The 17,393-nt window shown below is 39.6% G+C and overlaps 2 protein-coding genes across 4 annotated transcripts in view; one reads left to right on the forward strand and one right to left on the reverse strand.

Annotated features, from left to right (window-relative positions):
* Nucleotides 1-9,984, reverse strand: part of lmbr1 (limb development membrane protein 1) — a 41,301-nt gene extending 31,317 nt beyond the window's left edge. Inside the window, exons 1-4 of one of the 3 annotated variants that reach the window (XM_046059026.1) lie at nucleotides 9,718-9,969; nucleotides 5,128-5,200; nucleotides 3,666-3,725; nucleotides 2,450-2,589 (exon numbers count right to left, since the gene is read on the reverse strand). In XM_046059026.1, the coding sequence (XP_045914982.1) occupies nucleotides 2,450-2,589; nucleotides 3,666-3,725; nucleotides 5,128-5,200; nucleotides 9,718-9,787 (343 nt within the window). In that variant the 5' untranslated portion in view covers nucleotides 9,788-9,969. Of the gene's footprint in view, nucleotides 1-2,449; nucleotides 2,590-3,665; nucleotides 3,726-5,127; nucleotides 5,201-9,717 lie in introns of all 3 variants that reach the window. The other 2 variants (XM_046059736.1, XM_046060508.1) reach the window with 2 other exon arrangements.
* Nucleotides 9,985-17,393, forward strand: part of nom1 (nucleolar protein with MIF4G domain 1) — a 9,626-nt gene continuing 2,217 nt past the window's right edge. The window contains exons 1-9 of the mRNA XM_046057841.1: nucleotides 9,985-11,215; nucleotides 11,306-11,418; nucleotides 12,606-12,801; nucleotides 13,527-13,850; nucleotides 13,982-14,092; nucleotides 14,439-14,609; nucleotides 15,304-15,425; nucleotides 15,572-15,704; nucleotides 17,241-17,372. Of these exons, the coding sequence (XP_045913797.1) occupies nucleotides 10,274-11,215; nucleotides 11,306-11,418; nucleotides 12,606-12,801; nucleotides 13,527-13,850; nucleotides 13,982-14,092; nucleotides 14,439-14,609; nucleotides 15,304-15,425; nucleotides 15,572-15,704; nucleotides 17,241-17,372 (2,244 nt within the window). The 5' untranslated portion in view covers nucleotides 9,985-10,273. The remainder of the gene's footprint in view (nucleotides 11,216-11,305; nucleotides 11,419-12,605; nucleotides 12,802-13,526; nucleotides 13,851-13,981; nucleotides 14,093-14,438; nucleotides 14,610-15,303; nucleotides 15,426-15,571; nucleotides 15,705-17,240; nucleotides 17,373-17,393) is intronic.

The following is a 17,393-nucleotide window of genomic DNA, read 5'->3' on the forward strand; positions in this document are numbered from 1 at the left end:
AGCTGAGTTCTGGACAGTCTGGAGTCGATCAATAGATTTTTGGGTTAAACAGGTGAAAAGGCTGTTGCAATAATCCAGGCGTGATGAGATGAAGGCGTTTAAAATGGTCTCGGTGTCCTTAAAAGTTAACATAGATCAAATTTTAGCTATATTTCTAAGTTGATAAAAACATGATTGAACAAGCTTTGTGGTGTGCTGCTCGAAATTTAAATTACTATCAAACCAAACACCAAGGTTCTTTGCCACAGGCTTAATGTGATTTACTAGGGAACCAGCAGATGGCAGTATTTGTTTTGCCATCTGCTGAGACCCAATGACCAGGATTTCTGTTTTGTCTGAGTTCAGTTGGAGGAAATTATTTGACATCCATTTTTTAACTTCACAAAGGCAGTAAGTGAACTCAGCATTCCAGGATCTGTGGATCTGACGGGCAAGTATATTTGTGTGTCATCAGCATAAATATGAAAAGAAATGCCATGTTTATGGATAATATGTCCAAGGGGAAGCAGATACAAGGAAAACAAAATGGGTCCTAAGACCGACCCCTGAGGCACACCATATTTAACTGGACAGAACGAAGAGACATAGTTGTTTACAGACACGCAAAACTTCCTATTTGACAGGTAGGATGAAAACCATTCCAGGGCAGTACCAGAGATCCCCACCCAGTGCCTCAGTCTGTCTAACATGATGTTGTGATCAATGGTGTCAAAAGCAGCGCTAAGGTCCAGGAGTACCAGGACTGAGCACATGCCTTCATCAGCAGACATTAAAAGGTCATTGGTGACTTTAAGCAGGGCAGTCTCAGTGCTGTGGTACTTCCTGAAACCAGATTGAAACTTTTTAAATATTTTGTTATTTTCCAGTACAGTGAGCAGCTGTTCGGACACAATTCTTTCTAGAATCTTTGCAATAAAAGGCAGTTTTGAAATTGGTCTAAAATTATGTGGGAGGGAGGGATCTAAACCAGGTTTCTTTAAAAGTGGGTTCACGCAAGCCGTTTTAAAATAATCAGGGACACAACCAGTAGATAGGGAGCTGTTGAAAACAGAGATCAAATGGGGCCCAACAGAATCTATTACTTTCAGTAAAAATTTTGTAGGTATTACATCAAGTGGGCTGGAGGACACTCTCTTTTGTGATACTGTTTTTAAAAGCTCAGACAAGTCGATGGGATAAAACTGGTTAAAACTCTCTTGTTGCTGGTGAGGAACCTCTGAGTAAGAGGCCGCGGGGGTAATAGAGGCTCTGATTGACACCACCTTATTGGTAAAATAAGATAAAAACAATTCACAGTCATCATTACTTCCAGCTGAGGCACAAGGAGGGGTTGGGTTTACCAGCTGATCCACAGTCTTAAACAGAAACCTGGGATTGTGTTTATGTGTAGTAATGAGTTCAGAAAAATAGTGTGTTCTCACATCCTTAACCATGTTATTGTAGTTAATTAATAAATCCTTCAGACTGAGGTAATGGACTTGGAGACTGGATTTTTTCCATCTGCGCTCTGCTTTCCTGCATTCCCTTTTGAGGCTGCGAATGCTGTCATTTATCCAGGGTTGATTACTAGCTTTAGACGTAGAGGAACAGTAATATTTAGTGACGACAAGCAGATATGGTTGAAGTGATCGACCAGATCTTTGGTGTTGGAATCAGACAGGTGTTGGCTTTGGCTCTGAAAGAATGCGCAAAACTTTGAAACACTTTGTTCATTAAAGATGCGAGAACACACGGAGCTTGGTGAGGCGGCATGAGTAACAGGCGAATCACAGCTAAAAACAATACATCTGTGGTCAGATATGGTCGTGTCCACTAATTCCACAGAGGAAATGCTGACACCCAGGGTAAAAACCAAGTCCAGTGTATGACCACGGTTATGGGTTTGCTCTTTAACATGTTGTTTGAAGTTAAAAGAAGTGGCCATATTTAAAAAGTCAGTTGCATTAACATTGGTGGGGTCATCAACATGAATATTAAAATCGCCACAAAGAACAATTCTGTCATGTTTAAGACAAAAAAATAAATCATACTGTCGCAGGAGCACATGTGCTAATTTCTGAATTAATTATCTGGTGTGACAACAGCTAAATTAAACTGATTAAAAGAAAAACTTCCTGTAAAATGTTACCAAAAACGTTTTGGATAAGAACTCCAATGTTTTTCAATTTCAATCAAGCATTTATCAAGATTTTTAAACTGGTTAAAAAAATGTAAGTGTGTACTTGTCGACTGCGATTTGCACAGCATATTAATCAACACCTACCTGATTCTGACATTAATGTAAGAAGTTAATCATAATTCTAGTCAATGTTGTTCTAAATATGTTAGTAGATATTTGCTTTCTTTGAAAAGCAGAAATATTGTTTAATATAAATACAAAAGGGACAAGAAAGGGAGAGAAAACGAGTTAATTAAATAAAAAGACACATGAACTGCGTGATCTACTGACCGTGAATGAGGGAGCCATTGAGCCACTGAATGTAATAGTTTTTGGGGAAGGAGAGGAGGATCTCGTTACTAATGATTGAGAAAGGTAGTAGGAAGACGGCACCACCGGACACTGCCAGGGTGAAGGTGCACAAGTATAATCTGCAAATGGAATCAAACACACACACACACACACACACACACACACACACACACACACACACACACACACACACGTTAGGGCTTGTTGAAATAAAAAACACATGCAGAATTGCAACAAAGAAATATCATAATTATTTCTTCTTCAAATCAGCAAATACTTGGTTACTTGGATTACATATTATATATAAAAAAAGATAACTTGGTTTAAAGTGTGAGAAGAATTAATAAGCAAAAGCAACTGATGAATTAACTTATTTAGTGAAAGCGACCACTTAAATAGCACTGGATTAAACTGCTATGGGCTCATTGTCAGTCTATACTTTTAATCATCCTTCTGCTCCTCGGTTTCATCCACCCCTGCACGAGTCCTAGAACAAAAGACATGGACTGGCTATGTTTCTAGAGCCTGCGATTTGTAGAGATTCGGAGGATGTAGGCCGCCAGATTGGGCCCAGGGGAGTGACCATCTGCTCAGTGGTCCTCAGTAAGGCCACACAAAGTCCCCACTGGACCATATCACTAAAGGAGCTCATTAACTGAAATGCTTTCCATTACTTTGCTGGACCCTCAGGTATCATTTTGCTGAGCTGGGCCAAAACATGCAGGATGCATGTGGCTACAACAGTGTAATGTGAACTGTAATTCTAAACTGACTGATATGTGATACTTGCCATCGCAGTTCTAACTACTGACACAATCTGTAAGACATGAATGTCAGTGGTAGTCTTCCGATTATTTTCTAGATTAATCACCTGATGGTTCGGTCTATAGAATGTGAGAACATAGTGAAAATTTCCTAAAGTGACATCTTCAAATGTCTTTTTTTTGTCTAACCAACATTTAAAAACCTAAAAGGTATTCACTTCACTATGATATGAAACACAGAAAAGGAGAAAATCATCACAACTGATAAGCTGGAAGCAGAGAATATTTGTCAGTCTGCTGATTCATTTTTTTTGTCATTTCTAATTCCTAATTAGCTAAATAAATAAGTGGTTACTCAACAGTGCTTGCCACAATTTCTGAAATACATTGTTCTAAAATAAAAAGATATAACTGAAATTAGCTTTACTCACGATATTCTGTTGACAACAGCATCTTCGTCCTCGTGGTCATCTATAATGGAAACCAAACCACTTCACAAGGTGGTAAGAGTGACATTTCATACACAACATCTTTCTTTAAACAGTACTTATAAGAACACAACATTGGCTACATGTTTTATTTGGGTCATACTGATGTATCTGTTGAAACTGGGTCAAATCTCTGATTTTCTTTCCACCTATAACGGCATCAAATTATTGTCCAGAATCAATTATTGTAGGAGTGTTGGTGCAAATGCAGGAACGAAACAGCCTCAGTATTTGAGACATGCCATTCTTAAGGGAATTCTAAGGCTGACTATTGCTTTCTATGAGTCTGTATTTGTTTTAAAAACAACGTTAACATGATACTTTTCATCCACTGCTAATTTATAATTTTAGTTTTTTAGTTTTCACAGTAGAAATTGGCATTATTTCATGTCAGCAATAAACAAATTATTCAGTACCTGTGCTGATATAAAAAAACAACATATATAGTATATTTGACAGATAAAATAGTATTGAAGAAATTAGAGCATGAGCTGATAATCATCACATTATGTCAGACAGCAAATAGTATGCTCAAATAAACTGTACCAAGCAGTGCATTTAATGCCACTTTATATTTCACAGTATCTTTGTACTGTAAGAGAAAAGATCCGGCTACCATACCACTTGGTGTAAGGAAAAGAGCAGCCCAGATTTCTACTGTACAAAACTCCAGAAGGGATTTCTGGTACTAAGTGGTCTATTTTCAAAATGTGACAAGGGAAGCCTAGGTGACCTGGACATACTAAATTTGTCCTGGGAAAATGGGATGCAGTTCATCATGTCTGCCAGGGCGTCATTGTTTTCTCCTTCATAACTCAGCCAGATTTGTATTTTCAGTCATGTCTGCCTGCTGTAGCTCAAATGCTGTTTTGGACATTTTACAGAAGAACAAAACCTATCCTCCTCTTAAAGATACCACTGAAATTCACATTGTCCCTGAGTCTACATTGTTTAAATATCATTCGATTACCATACTGATATAACCTGTCCTGGTTATTGGCTGGCTGTCAGTAACCTGACCTGTCACAGTTGTTATAATGTGACAAATTGAATTCATTTTGCCACAGCCCTAAAAGCTATTTGGGGCGGATACAGTTTACTCTGATACAAAGCTGACTGTGGCAGATTACTCTACAGGCATGGGTGCGGTCTCTCACGCATACATCTAAAGCCTTCTTGGCTGTGACTACCTTTCAGTTTGAACACAATGATGGGCTCTGTCTGAGAGCAAACACAGCATAACCATGCCGTCAGACTAACTTCTACTGTGTTTGCTGTAAAAATGGGTCCACCGTGGACACATTTGGCTGTTACAGATGCTTTAAGACGGGTCACAGTTTCACTGAGGCACATGCTGATTTCTGCTCCGACTTTGTGAGCATTCATATTCTACAGAAACACTTACCACTCTTCCTCTTGTATCTGGTTATGATGCAGTAGGAGACAATGTAGAGGACTGCAAACAGGAGGAAGCAAATCTGAAAGGACAACATAAGAATCTTAGCCAAGGATTTTCTATGACTGCAGGTGAATCAGCGCATTGGCAAGGCGCTATCAACAGTACACCCAGCAGATTTCAAATTTACCTTATCTAGTCCCTGTTACGGTATGTCCCAAAATACAGACTATGGGATTGGTAGGCTTTACTAAACCTTTTATAATACCGATAAAATAAAACTATATACAGAATCTAGTCAGATTATATATTAAAGGTTGCTAGACTTCAGTGTAACCCAGTATTACAGTACTGCTCAATTTGTACAGTGACATGATGTGATAATTTAATGCGATAACCTGATGAGAAATATAGTTGTGGACAGAATCAGAAGAAGCTTTATTGCCAAGTAGTGTTTTACACATAGAAGGAATTTGCTTTGGTTATTAGCTGCTACATGTAGACAAACATACGACATAAATAAATGTAGAAATATATAAATATGGAAAAAGCAAATGCAAGTTATATAAGATTAATAAAAGAATAGAGACAAAAATAAAAATTTGGGTGTCATGATTGATGACCAGCTGTCTTTCTCAGACCATGACGCTGCTGTCTCTCAGTCGTGCCGCTTTGCTATATACAACATAAGGATAATCAGGCCCTACCTCACTCAGTATGCCACCCAGCTTCTGGTGCAGGCCATGGTTCTCTCTCACCAAGACTATTGCAATGCCCTTCTAGTAGGTCTTCCAGCCTGTGCGGTGAAACCCCTACTAATGGTTCAGAATGCAACAGCGCGTCTTGTTTTTGATCAGCCCAAAAGGACACATGTTACTCCATTACTGAGTGACCTCCACTGGCTACCCATGGCCTCCCGAATCAAATTCAACTCACTAATGCTTGCATACAGAGTGACTACTGGGTCTGCACCCATCTTCCTAAACTCCATAATAGAAGTTTACTTTCCTTCTCGGTCACTAAGCTCCTCCAACAAATGCCGACTGGCTTTGCCATCCCTTCACACAAAGCAATCTCAGTCCCGGCTGTTCTCATCTGTAACACCACGATGGTGCAATGAGCTACCACACGCCATCAGAGCAGTGGGGTTCCTCTCAAACTTCAAGAAGCTCTTGAAAACTCATCTCTTCCGAGAACACTTTCTCTTATAACACCTCTAACTCCTAACCTCTAACATGCACGTCCTGTGCTCTTCTTCTTCCCTTACAATTATCCTGTATTGATAGCACTTTTTTTTAACTCTTACTAATTTCCCTAGGTATTTACCTCATTGATGCGATATGTGCTATTAGCTCTTACTAGTTTTTATTAGTGCTCTTACTAGCATGCATTGTCAGTTGTAGTTCTCGTGCTGTATTTGATGCTTTGTTGATGCTTTTATGTTGTTCCTCAAATGTAAGTTGCTTTGGATAAAAGTGTCTGCCAAATGAGTAAATGTAAATGTAAATTTGCAGAGAAAGAACAATGTGGCAGATATTTACATGTGCATTACTCCGGTTCGTGTTGTGCAGACGTATTGCAATGGAAGAGAATATTGTGTACATAAATATATAAATTGACAAATTGAAAATATAAAACAGAGCGCACCGAACACTGAGGCAGCTATACGCAGCGCCATCTCAGTCCACTGACCTGGGTCACATGAGAATATCAAGGCCTCAGCATTTACCCATAACAAACAGTCTGGTATGAAAGGTAATCCATGCCATTTTTGTGTAAAAACTGTGTATGCAATGCATTTTCTACTACATTACATACAGTCTAACAAGTTGTTTTTAAACAATGTATAGTTTTATGGCTGCAAGTAGGTCTGGACAATATGGCCAAAAATGTTATCACGATAAAAAGTTTCATATCTTTTCGATTTCGATAATTATCACGATAAGTATCAAATTGTTATTTCTTTCGAGTTTATAGGCTGATTTTTGCCTCTGAGTGAAAGTTTCAGTGAAACTCTTCTTTATGGTCAACACTTGAGGCCAAACAGTGGAAATAACAACCTAATCAAATAATGGATTAATCGTTTCTGGTCTAGTAGTTTTAATTGTAATAGTGGATTATCTGTCTAGTCCAGGCAGAATACAGAGTACACACAGACTTGCCCACCTGAGTCTGAATTTCCTCCCATATGGTGAAATATAACACTTTACCAAAAATAACTGTGCATTTGGTTTAATCCTGTTAAAGTGTGCAGAATGAGCTCAATAAAATAATTCTCCACCCTATTATTACAAACATCATTATCTACTTAATATTTTTCAATGTGACTAATTTATTTGATTATAACAAACAAAAGTGAGCACTGTGTGTGCTCATTATTGTTTCCCAATGTCTGACAATACTAATTAGGCCAACGCTACATGCACAGTGTTCCAGAAATTACCATTTGCTGCGTGGGAATTTATTAGGTAACAGTGCCCGAAAAACAAGCTGGACGGTCTTACAGAAAGATCACGTTCCACATTCCCCCCTTCTACTGTGACAGTGACTGGGACGCAACTAATGTTAGAAGCTTCCACTTCAGCACTTTGTACTCTGTCAACATTGCACAACTTGTCATGGCCAAGCTGGGATTATGAAATGACTCAGCCAGCAGACACAGGGCACACGGTGCGCATTTCAGAGACAGACAAACTGACATAAAATGAAATCCCAAACCCCCACAGTCAGTCTGGGAGGTACATGTTGATATATGACAGCTGAAGCAAAAACAATTTTTTTTTTTATTGCCTACAGTCCCCTTCCAATTGAAAGACAGCTGAAATGTTTAAAAGCTACAAAACTCTGTGATGACAGTGGTTCAAGTACAACTATGTTGCAAACGCAGAATAACACAGAATCAGGTGCACAGAGCTGATAAACTGGCACAGAAGCACTACAAGAATTTGGGAAGAGATAAAAACATGTTACAAGCAGACCAGTGAAAGACACCGCCACTAGCAAAAATATCTCCGTTTTCCCTCAAAGAATGCTGAGTAACACTGTAAGCAATGGAAAAGATGCAGGTAATAACAAGTCAGGCTTCTTGCAAGCAGTTTGCAAGCAACCCCAACCTGCTTAGGAACAGTATTTCACACCTTTAGGATATATGAACTCAAGCTGGACGTGAGGGACAGTAATTAATTTTTTTTTTCCGAGGAGGATCCTGTAGATGAACTAATCAGTATGTTTTTGTGCAGTTTGTGCATTAGCTTGAAAGAGGCTGTATCTACCACAAATGCGGTTATCCAGGTTCAGATGTCAAAGACAATAAAAACTTCAACACAGTGCATCTCTGTTTACAAAAGCATGTGAAAGCCTGATAATGATATTAGAACTGTGTCTGGAAGTGGAAAATGTAATTATTGACCAAAGCATGTGTGAACTAGTGACACATTATTCTGTGTAACCTGATTTCTGTGCATTCTTCAATAATTCTTTACAGTAGTACCCTATTACAGGAGAAACAGTTTCCCACACTTCAGGTCTTATAACAGAGTACCATCTTGTCACACACACTCATGTTGACCAACTTTAAATTTACCCCAGAGTAACCTTGGCTGCAAAATAAGCACACACAACAATAAATATAATTTGGCACCTGTAGAAGCATTACAGCCTCGTGCAAAGGGATCTTATGTATAAAATGTTGATATGGGATACTGAGAAGACGCTTAGGACAAAATGTGAAGCAGAGGGAAAAAAGGTGAGATGTTGAGCTTGCCTGCTGGTGAGACATTTCATGGTGTCTATATTTCAAAAGTGTCTGTCAGGAATAATCAGAAAAACCTACTGCAGACAAAGTGTCCCCTCATTAGGTCTGCACTATTAAACCTCAACAGACCATTGTCTATGAAGATTCTCAGTCATCCAGGTCATAGTTATCCAACGAAGGTTAAAATCAAGGGCAACTGGACTTGGTTGAAGATACTGGAAGACGTTTCGTCCCTCATCCAAAGGACTTCTTCAATTCTGGGTAGAACTGAAGAAGTCCTTTGGATGAGGGACGAAACGTCTTCCAGTATCTTCAACCAAGTCCAGTTGCGCTTGATTTTAACCTTCGTTGGATACTCAACAGACCATGTTTCCTTACAACATATTAAATTATTTGAGCATGATAATGACACTGTGACCTGTCATGGAAAATTTAAGATAAATAAAGCATAAAATCTAACACTGAAAAGGACTGAAGAGAGTTCCAGTTTAAAATATCCCTAGTAAAAAGCAGGCATATTTCATATAAGTCTGTTCCAACATCACCAATCAGCACACTAAGTGTAAGTTACTATGACCAACTAGTTAGTGAGAGCTAACGTTAATATAAGCTAACTTAATTAGCCCCTTTCGCTTATTGTTTTTTTATTTAAACAAGACTTGGCCTATAACTTAAGCGGGCATAAAACAATAAATGTTTTTGGTGCACCATAAAATGAACCATCGTTATCAAGCTTAGTGACTCCTGTCGTGTCAAACTGACAGTTGAAGCTAACGCTAGCTACCGTTACTGTGTGCAGTAGAGGACGTTGTTAGCCTGCTAGCCTCGACTAGCCGCTTACTTACGATGTACTCCCGGACTTGGCTGTGGAAATTCTGCTCTCTGATAGTAACATCGTCTTCTTCCATTCTTCATATTGCAAATACAGAAAAAAAAAACTACAGACTCACTACATGCTAGCTCGCACAGCTTGCAACAACAACAACACCTGCGTCTTTTCACCACTGCAAAAATTGCCCTGACTGGTTAAAGATTTTACATGGAAGGAAAAGAAGCTCCGCGCTAAAATAAAAACGCCCCAAAATAAAGTGCGTCATCACCGTGCGCCGACTGTTCCCTGTGCCCTGGAAACAAATTGTCACATGCTCTTAGGTCATATCAACAAAGTTGTCCTCATGGAGATACATGTGCAAGTGAAAGGTGGCTAATTTATGTTTTTAAAGAGTTTCTTTGCGTCTGTCGTTTGTTTTAAATTCTCTGTAGTTCAGTAACGCTAGCTTTCTGATAGCTTAACCGAGCGGATGTGGGTTTTGAAAGAAGGGAAGCCGGTTGAAGGTAACGTTATCTAGCTCACGTTATCCATCTGATCATAGTAAACTGTCTTGAGTTTGATTTATAAAGATGAAGGGGAAATGGAAGCAGAATAGCAAAAAGAAGAAGGGAAATGTAGTATTACAGAAGTACATGGTGGCGGTGGATGAGTTTATTAAAAGCAAAAGTGGCACCGAAAAAGAGGAGAATGACCACGGCTTGAGATTTGTAAAAAAGAAAAGCAGAAAGGAGCAACGAAAAGAAAAGCGGAAAATGAAAAAAGCCAAAATGAAAAATCATTATGAGGGTAAAAAGACCCTCAGTTTACCCCCCGATGATGGTGAAAACTCGGGAATACCAGAGAAGAAGAAGAACAAGAAAATGGAGAAAGCAAAGAACGAAATGTCAAAAGCAAATTCAAGCAAGTCCACTAGTGCCCCTATTGAGAAATCAGACAACTCTAAAACGCCCTCATCTTCCAAGAGAGGAACGAAAATCAATAAGCTTCAAGAATCGAGAAAAATGGCACTTCTGGAGGCAAATGAAGAGGAGGACAGAGAAATAAAGAAATTAGAGCGCTGCCTGGGATTGAACAGGAGAAAAAACAAGAAAAGTCTCCCTCAGTCCTTTGTGGCTGATGGGCTTGATTACATTCTTGGTATGCTTGACTCCGGCTCATCGGCTGCGGGGATGTATGATGATGATGATGACATGGACATGGCCAAGGAGAACTTTGAAAAGCTCGATGAGAACGTCCCTCAGCTGTCAGACGAGGATGAACAACCTGAAGATGAGATGGCAAGTGAAGGCAGCGATGAGGATGTGGGCTCGTTTGATGATGAAAATGAGGTGGATGAAGAAGGGGAGGAGGATGAGGATGGTGACGATGAAATGGTTGAGGAGGAAGAAGCAGAGGAGGAGGAAATGGAGGATGAGCTGGATGAGAGTGATGCAGCTGACTCGGATGAGGAAGATGAAGAGGAAGAAGCAGACACTCCTGACACTAAGACATCAGGCTCCAAGTCAGAAACTGTAAGTTCAGAAACATTTTGTTATTATTCTCATAGCATTGACATCTTGTGTGCTGTATAACGGATCTAACTGTAATCTTCCAATGTCCAGGTCAACTCAGCAGCGGGTAAGTACGTGCCGCCTCACTTGCGAAACACTGGAGACGATAAACGCAAAGCAGAGCTTGAAAAACTGAAGAGGAACGTGAAAGGCCTGGTGAACAGGTAACTGTCTCACCACTGCACCGAAACAGCACATTCTCACAAATCAAAAGTTGTATTCATAAGAAATAAAAACCACCTTGCTCAGTTTAATGGTGCAGTATGACCAGCAACTGAAAATGTAAACCTGTGTTAACATTACATCGATATTACCAGCTTATGAATACTTGTGCTACTTTTACACCAGCATTCACCATTGCACCATATTTGCCTTCGCTTTAACCCTGAAATTTTAAAAAAGCATTTTATGTTTCATTTAATGTGTGTGCGGTGATACTGATGTGTCCCTGAGCAAGACACTTAACCCCTTGCGACCTCTGACATACAGTATATAGCAATTGAAAGTCTCTTTGGAAGTGTAATGTAATGTGTCATTTCCTTGATTTCATGAAATTCTCTGCTTTTGCATTGCAAACCAACAAAAATGCATTTTTCCAGAATCAATATCAAAATCTTATCCCCTTTCTTACTATAATTAGCTATTCAGCTGATGCATCAGGCACTTCACTGTATATATGAAAATTCAAATTTTGTCTAGATTGTAGGTGCCCTGTCAGTGCCTTCTGATAAAATAAAACCTGCATGTCTACCTCGATCTTAAAGTTAGTACAACCAGTTTCCAAGAGTGTGAAAAAGTTGCCATTGCTCCTAGAAGCTCAGCTGGGTCCAGCTTTGTTATTTCCACAGTTGATTTGCAGTGAGGGGCATGTTACTAGATCTAAAATCAAGTTTTTAATTGTTTTGTTGCGATTAATCTGTCTCAAGGTGATGTGATAAAATAACTGGTTTTGTCAAAACAGTCAAAAACCTAAAGATATTAACTTTACAGTGATATGAGATAGATAAAAGAAAAAGGTCCTCACATTTACGAAGCTTAAACCGTTTAAAAGTTTGCCATTTTTGCTTGATAAATGTCTTAAAAGATTATTTAATTATCAAAATTGTTAGCAATTAATTTTCTGTTGATTGACTAATGGCTTATGATGCTGTGAAGATGCAACCAAAAGAGTTAAGGATTTTGTGGAGACCAACCCTTCATGTAGTTGTGGATTTGTGCAGATAGAAAGATTTCCTCTGCATGGATTCTTGGTGGTCTCAACTGGTCAACGTTGTAGTCACACTAACGCCTGACTTCTGAGCTGTTAGAATTCTTTGAAAACTGATCATTCATCATTTTCTAACTTCTTTAGGCTGAGTGAGCCCAACATGGCATCCATCAGTGGTCAGCTGGAGGAGCTGTACATGAGCTGTAGCAGGAAGGACATGAATGATACCCTAACGGAGGTGCTGCTAGCAGCCTGCGTCACCCCGACCCTGATGCCTGACAGACTGCTGATGGAGCACGTCCTGCTTGTTAGCATCCTCCACCACGCCGTTGGGTTAGAGGTAAACACACCACCTTCAGTCAGTGATTTTGAATTGGTAAACCTCTGATTGACGCAAACAAATGTCAAAGGCAAATTTTATAGGCAATGTCCTCAAAATGGATGTTAATTAAACAGGTTTTACTTCCTAGATGCCTGTCCATTCCGATACCTTCAGTTCACTGTCCCAAAGGTGACAGCAGTGGATTCAGGTTTTACCAGCTGTGTGTGAGAATTGTAACCACGGACCTGGGAACTGACATCAGCTCTTTGATCATTCATTAGAGACTTTTTTTTCAAAGGGATTAGCTGCTTTTGCACCTCTCCAGTGTAAGCTAATGCTCTTTTGATGAATTAGAAAGTGATAACTAACACCTTGGTTTCCTTTGCTTAAGGTGTAATAGGATTGTTGTCTCTCAGTTGTTGTTGACTCTCCATCCTGTATATGACCTGAAACAGGATCATTATTAAAAGCAGCCCACAGTCAGCAGTTGGCTTTCGACACTTTTTGAGGGATTTGGGAAATCCCTTAACATCCATTAGATTCAACATTGAACTTTGTAGTTCTGTTTGCTATGGAGTTTTACAATGCAATAGGAAATCATTATTTATACTTGAACTGTGGGGTTTATTCACAACCTGTGCGATGCTGTTATATTGAACCATTATTTATCATATGTCAGATATTAACATACATTAAGCCAATTGTAACATGAATCACAACTCTGTAATATGATCATTTCCCAGGTGGGAGCCCATTTTCTGGAGACGGTCGTGCGAAAGTTTGACGAGGAGTATAAGAGCGCAGCTGAAGGCAAGGAGTGCGACAACCTGGTCACCATTGTCGCTCACCTCTATAACTTCCAGGTGGTGCATTCTGTCCTCATTTTTGACATCCTAAAACTTTTGGTTGGAGCCTTTACAGAGAAGGACATTGAACTAATTCTGTTAATGCTGAGGAATGTTGGCTTCGCCCTGAGGAAGGACAACGCTCTGGCTCTCAAGGAGCTCATCTCTGAAGGACAACGCAAGGCCAACAACATGGGGTTGAAGTTTCAGGATCAGACAAGGGTAGGGAAAACGGGGTTACTTTTTATTAGATGTTTTTGTGTTTGCTTAAGCAATGTGTAATTGGTTTCTCAATTATGTATAAATTTTTGGAAGCTTATATAACATTTGTTTATGTAATCACATGCTCTCAGCTGCGTTTCATGCTGGAAACCATGCTGGCTTTGAAGAACAATGACATGCGGAAGATCCCCGGCTACGATCCTGAGCCTGTGGAGAGACTGAGGAAGTTGCAGAGGACACTGGTGGGTGGTTTTCACAACATGACCGTATTTCATTTGAAATATACATATTTCACTACATTAGTGAAAATACATTTAGATTGTGAAGTGTAGCTCATAGGCATTCATTTTATTCATCATGGTGTTTCAAGGTGTTATTTTTTAAAGCGGCTTGCACTTGTACCACCAGGCGGTGCTAGAGTACCACCTTTAGACCAGAAGCCCATAGTGTTGCTGATGCTTTCAGCATGACCATCAGTGTGGCTGTGTCTATTTCAGGATTGCTATTTTAGTGTCCTTTAATATTTTACAACTGATGTTTGCCTCCTAAGTGCACCTGTGGCTAATTCTGGGGAAATGTGGTTCTCAGATCCATCGGAGTGCAGCAGGCAGTGACATGAAACTGAGGGTCTCTCTGGACAATCTCCTGGCAGCAGAGCAAGTGGGCCGCTGGTGGATCGTTGGCTCCTCGTGGAGCGGAGCGCCCATGATCAGCGAACAAGGGAGCACAACCTCAAAGCAGAGTGCTGTTGAAGGACAGGTAGAGTCCAGGGACCACAGAAGACACCTGCATTACGGCAGAGTACATGCGTGCAGTAGGCATCCCAGTACCAATCTGTAGCCATGCCGTGGAAGGGAAAGCAGATACTGTATTGACCGTGTCCCATTATGTCTGTGTGGCAGTGTTTATTGTTTGTTGTGTCAAGCTTGTTTTTGTTGCATCCATCCATCCATCGTCAACCGCTTATCCTTTGTACAGGGTAGCAGGGTTTATAAGTGTTGTATTGAATGTATTTTAATTCGGACTTAACTAATTTATAATCTTTAAATTAGATTTTATTTTTTATTTTTTTTCCCATGTTGATTTAACATAAATAGTAAATCTTTTGCCACTTAACATTAATCACCCATCATCTGAATTACATTTGTTAGTACAGTATTACTAGACTACAGTATATTTTAATACCTTAGATGAAGATCACTCTTGCCACATTACAGCTATATAGACGGTAAGCATGACATTTAGCATTTTAGTAGTTTGTTTTGACCTTTTGTTGAATTAAAAAATAAAAGGTTTACCGAATTTTGTGAGTATTAAAAGCACTAGCATTGAACAATTTGACATGATAAGCAGGTCAAGTCAGTATTATTCAGTAATGTCAGCACTTTGAGGAGTGTATTTTGGCCTTAGCTGTGTTTCCAACTTAACTGTTGTCATTGTTTATTTGTTTCAGTTTAGTGCCAAAGTCTTAGAGCTGGCTAGGAAACAGAGGATGAACACTGAGGTCAGAAGAAACATCTTCTGTGTGATTATGACCAGCGAAGATTACATGGATGCATTTGAGAAACTGCTCAGGTTTGTTATGTTATGTATCGATTTTAAGTTGAACAAAAAACAGAAGAAAGGAAATATGACATGCTTATTTTGGCTGTATTTCATTTCAAAGTAGTCCCAGCTGGAAGGTTGATATTTTAATGCCTTTTTATTTGCTCTGCATGTAGGATGGGCCTGAAGGACAAGCAGGAGAGAGAGATTGTTCACGTTCTGATGGACTGCTGTCTGCAGGAGAAAACCTTCAATGCCTATTACGCCGTTCTGGGAGAGAAATTTTGCGCCCAAGATCGCCGCTTCCAGGTACTCTAGCTGGTTAAACCCATACCATGACGACTGAGAATAAAAAAATAAAACTACCCTCACTTAACACAGATTAGTGCAACTAAACAGACTTTTAGATTTTAAATCTCCACAACAGCATCAAATAAACTTGCCTTAGTCCCACAAAAGCTTAATGGGCTACCACCACAACTACAGTCTTTCTACTAGACAGTTTAATACTTAACACATGAAATTTCAGTTCAGTTATCAATTATCTTGAGAGCAAAAAACACTTATCACTACCAAAAATTATTTTTATGTATTATAAATGTACCTGTACCTAGGCAAATGCTTTGTTGTTTAATTATTATTTTCTTGGTTAAGTACTTTTTTAGTCTATAAAAGTTAGAAAATTGGGGAAAATGTCCAATACACTTCCCTAAAGCCCAAGGAGATGATATTAAATTGCTTGGGCCAGCACTCCAACACAAACCAAATAAGATATTCTGTTTACTATCACATAAGATAGTGGGGGCGGCTGTGGCTCAGGAGGTAGAGCGGGTTGCCCGTTAATCGGAAGGTCGGCGGCTCCTCCAAGCATGTCGAAGTATCCTTGGGCAAGATACTGAAACCCGGATTGCCTCTGGTGGCTGTTCTGCCAGTGTATGAATGTTAGTTTCTGTTTGAGCACTTAGGCTCAGTGAATGAATGTGTGTGAATGGTGAATGCAGATGTGTAAAAGCTTTGAGTGGTCGAAAAGACTAGAAAGGCTATACAAAGTAAAGAAAAAGTAAAGCAGCCAATCCTCCCAGTTTAGTAGCTGTACATAGGGAATGTTTGTATCTTTAACAAATAAACAATCATGTAAATAGTTGCGAATTATTTTTCTGTCGACTTATCGTTTCATGTTTCATTAGCCATTATGTTATTTTTTCCCCTATACATATGTTAACATTCAAATCAAGTAATTATCATAATCACATGAAGGGAAGTAAATCTCAAATGATAACGGTACCATTTAAAGCTATAGTGCACTCTGGACATGGTCCTTAATTGAAAATAGATCATGCAGGTGGAAATTATACTGTATGCCGATCAAGGATTGCGGTTTAAGTTAGAGAGGCCAGTTGGCTCTGCATTTCATCATGAGCCAATAAGAAGAGTTGCATTTATTGATTTAAATTACCTGCTGGATGTCTGTGACCACCCAGTCTCTTAAACTGTGTGTGACCTGGCCTGTAGTTCACCTCTGCGGTGTGGGAGCCTCTCACACCTCTCACCTCCTGATATTATTTGACTCAGACTGTGACTACAAACAATGGGGGGGTGAGACCACACGTCCTACTTTGCTACCGTGTAGGCCGCAGGTCCATATCAGAAACTGATGACCATTGTCCTCATCAAAGAGCTCGAACCGGAGCTGGTGGGAATGTTTGCTTTTCACATGTAACCTGAATCTGGATGAGAGGACTCCCTGTGCAGAGAAGCCGGTTTCTGTAGTTTGTAGTTTCTATTGCTGTTCATCGGTGTATCATTCAGTGCAGTTAATCAATCTTTCAATTTGTATTCTCCAAGATGACGTTCCAGTTCAGCCTATGGGACAAGTTCAGGGAGCTGTCCAACCTTCCCAGCAGCACCTTTAACAACCTGGTCCAGCTGGTTACCCACTTCCTGCAGAGGAAGTGCCTCTCACTATCCATGCTCAAAGTAAGTTACACGTCGTTAAAT

The sequence above is a fragment of the Micropterus dolomieu genome, linkage group LG01, assembly GCF_021292245.1.
Source record: "Micropterus dolomieu isolate WLL.071019.BEF.003 ecotype Adirondacks linkage group LG01, ASM2129224v1, whole genome shotgun sequence".
NCBI classification, from domain to species: Eukaryota; Metazoa; Chordata; class Actinopteri; order Centrarchiformes; family Centrarchidae; genus Micropterus; species Micropterus dolomieu.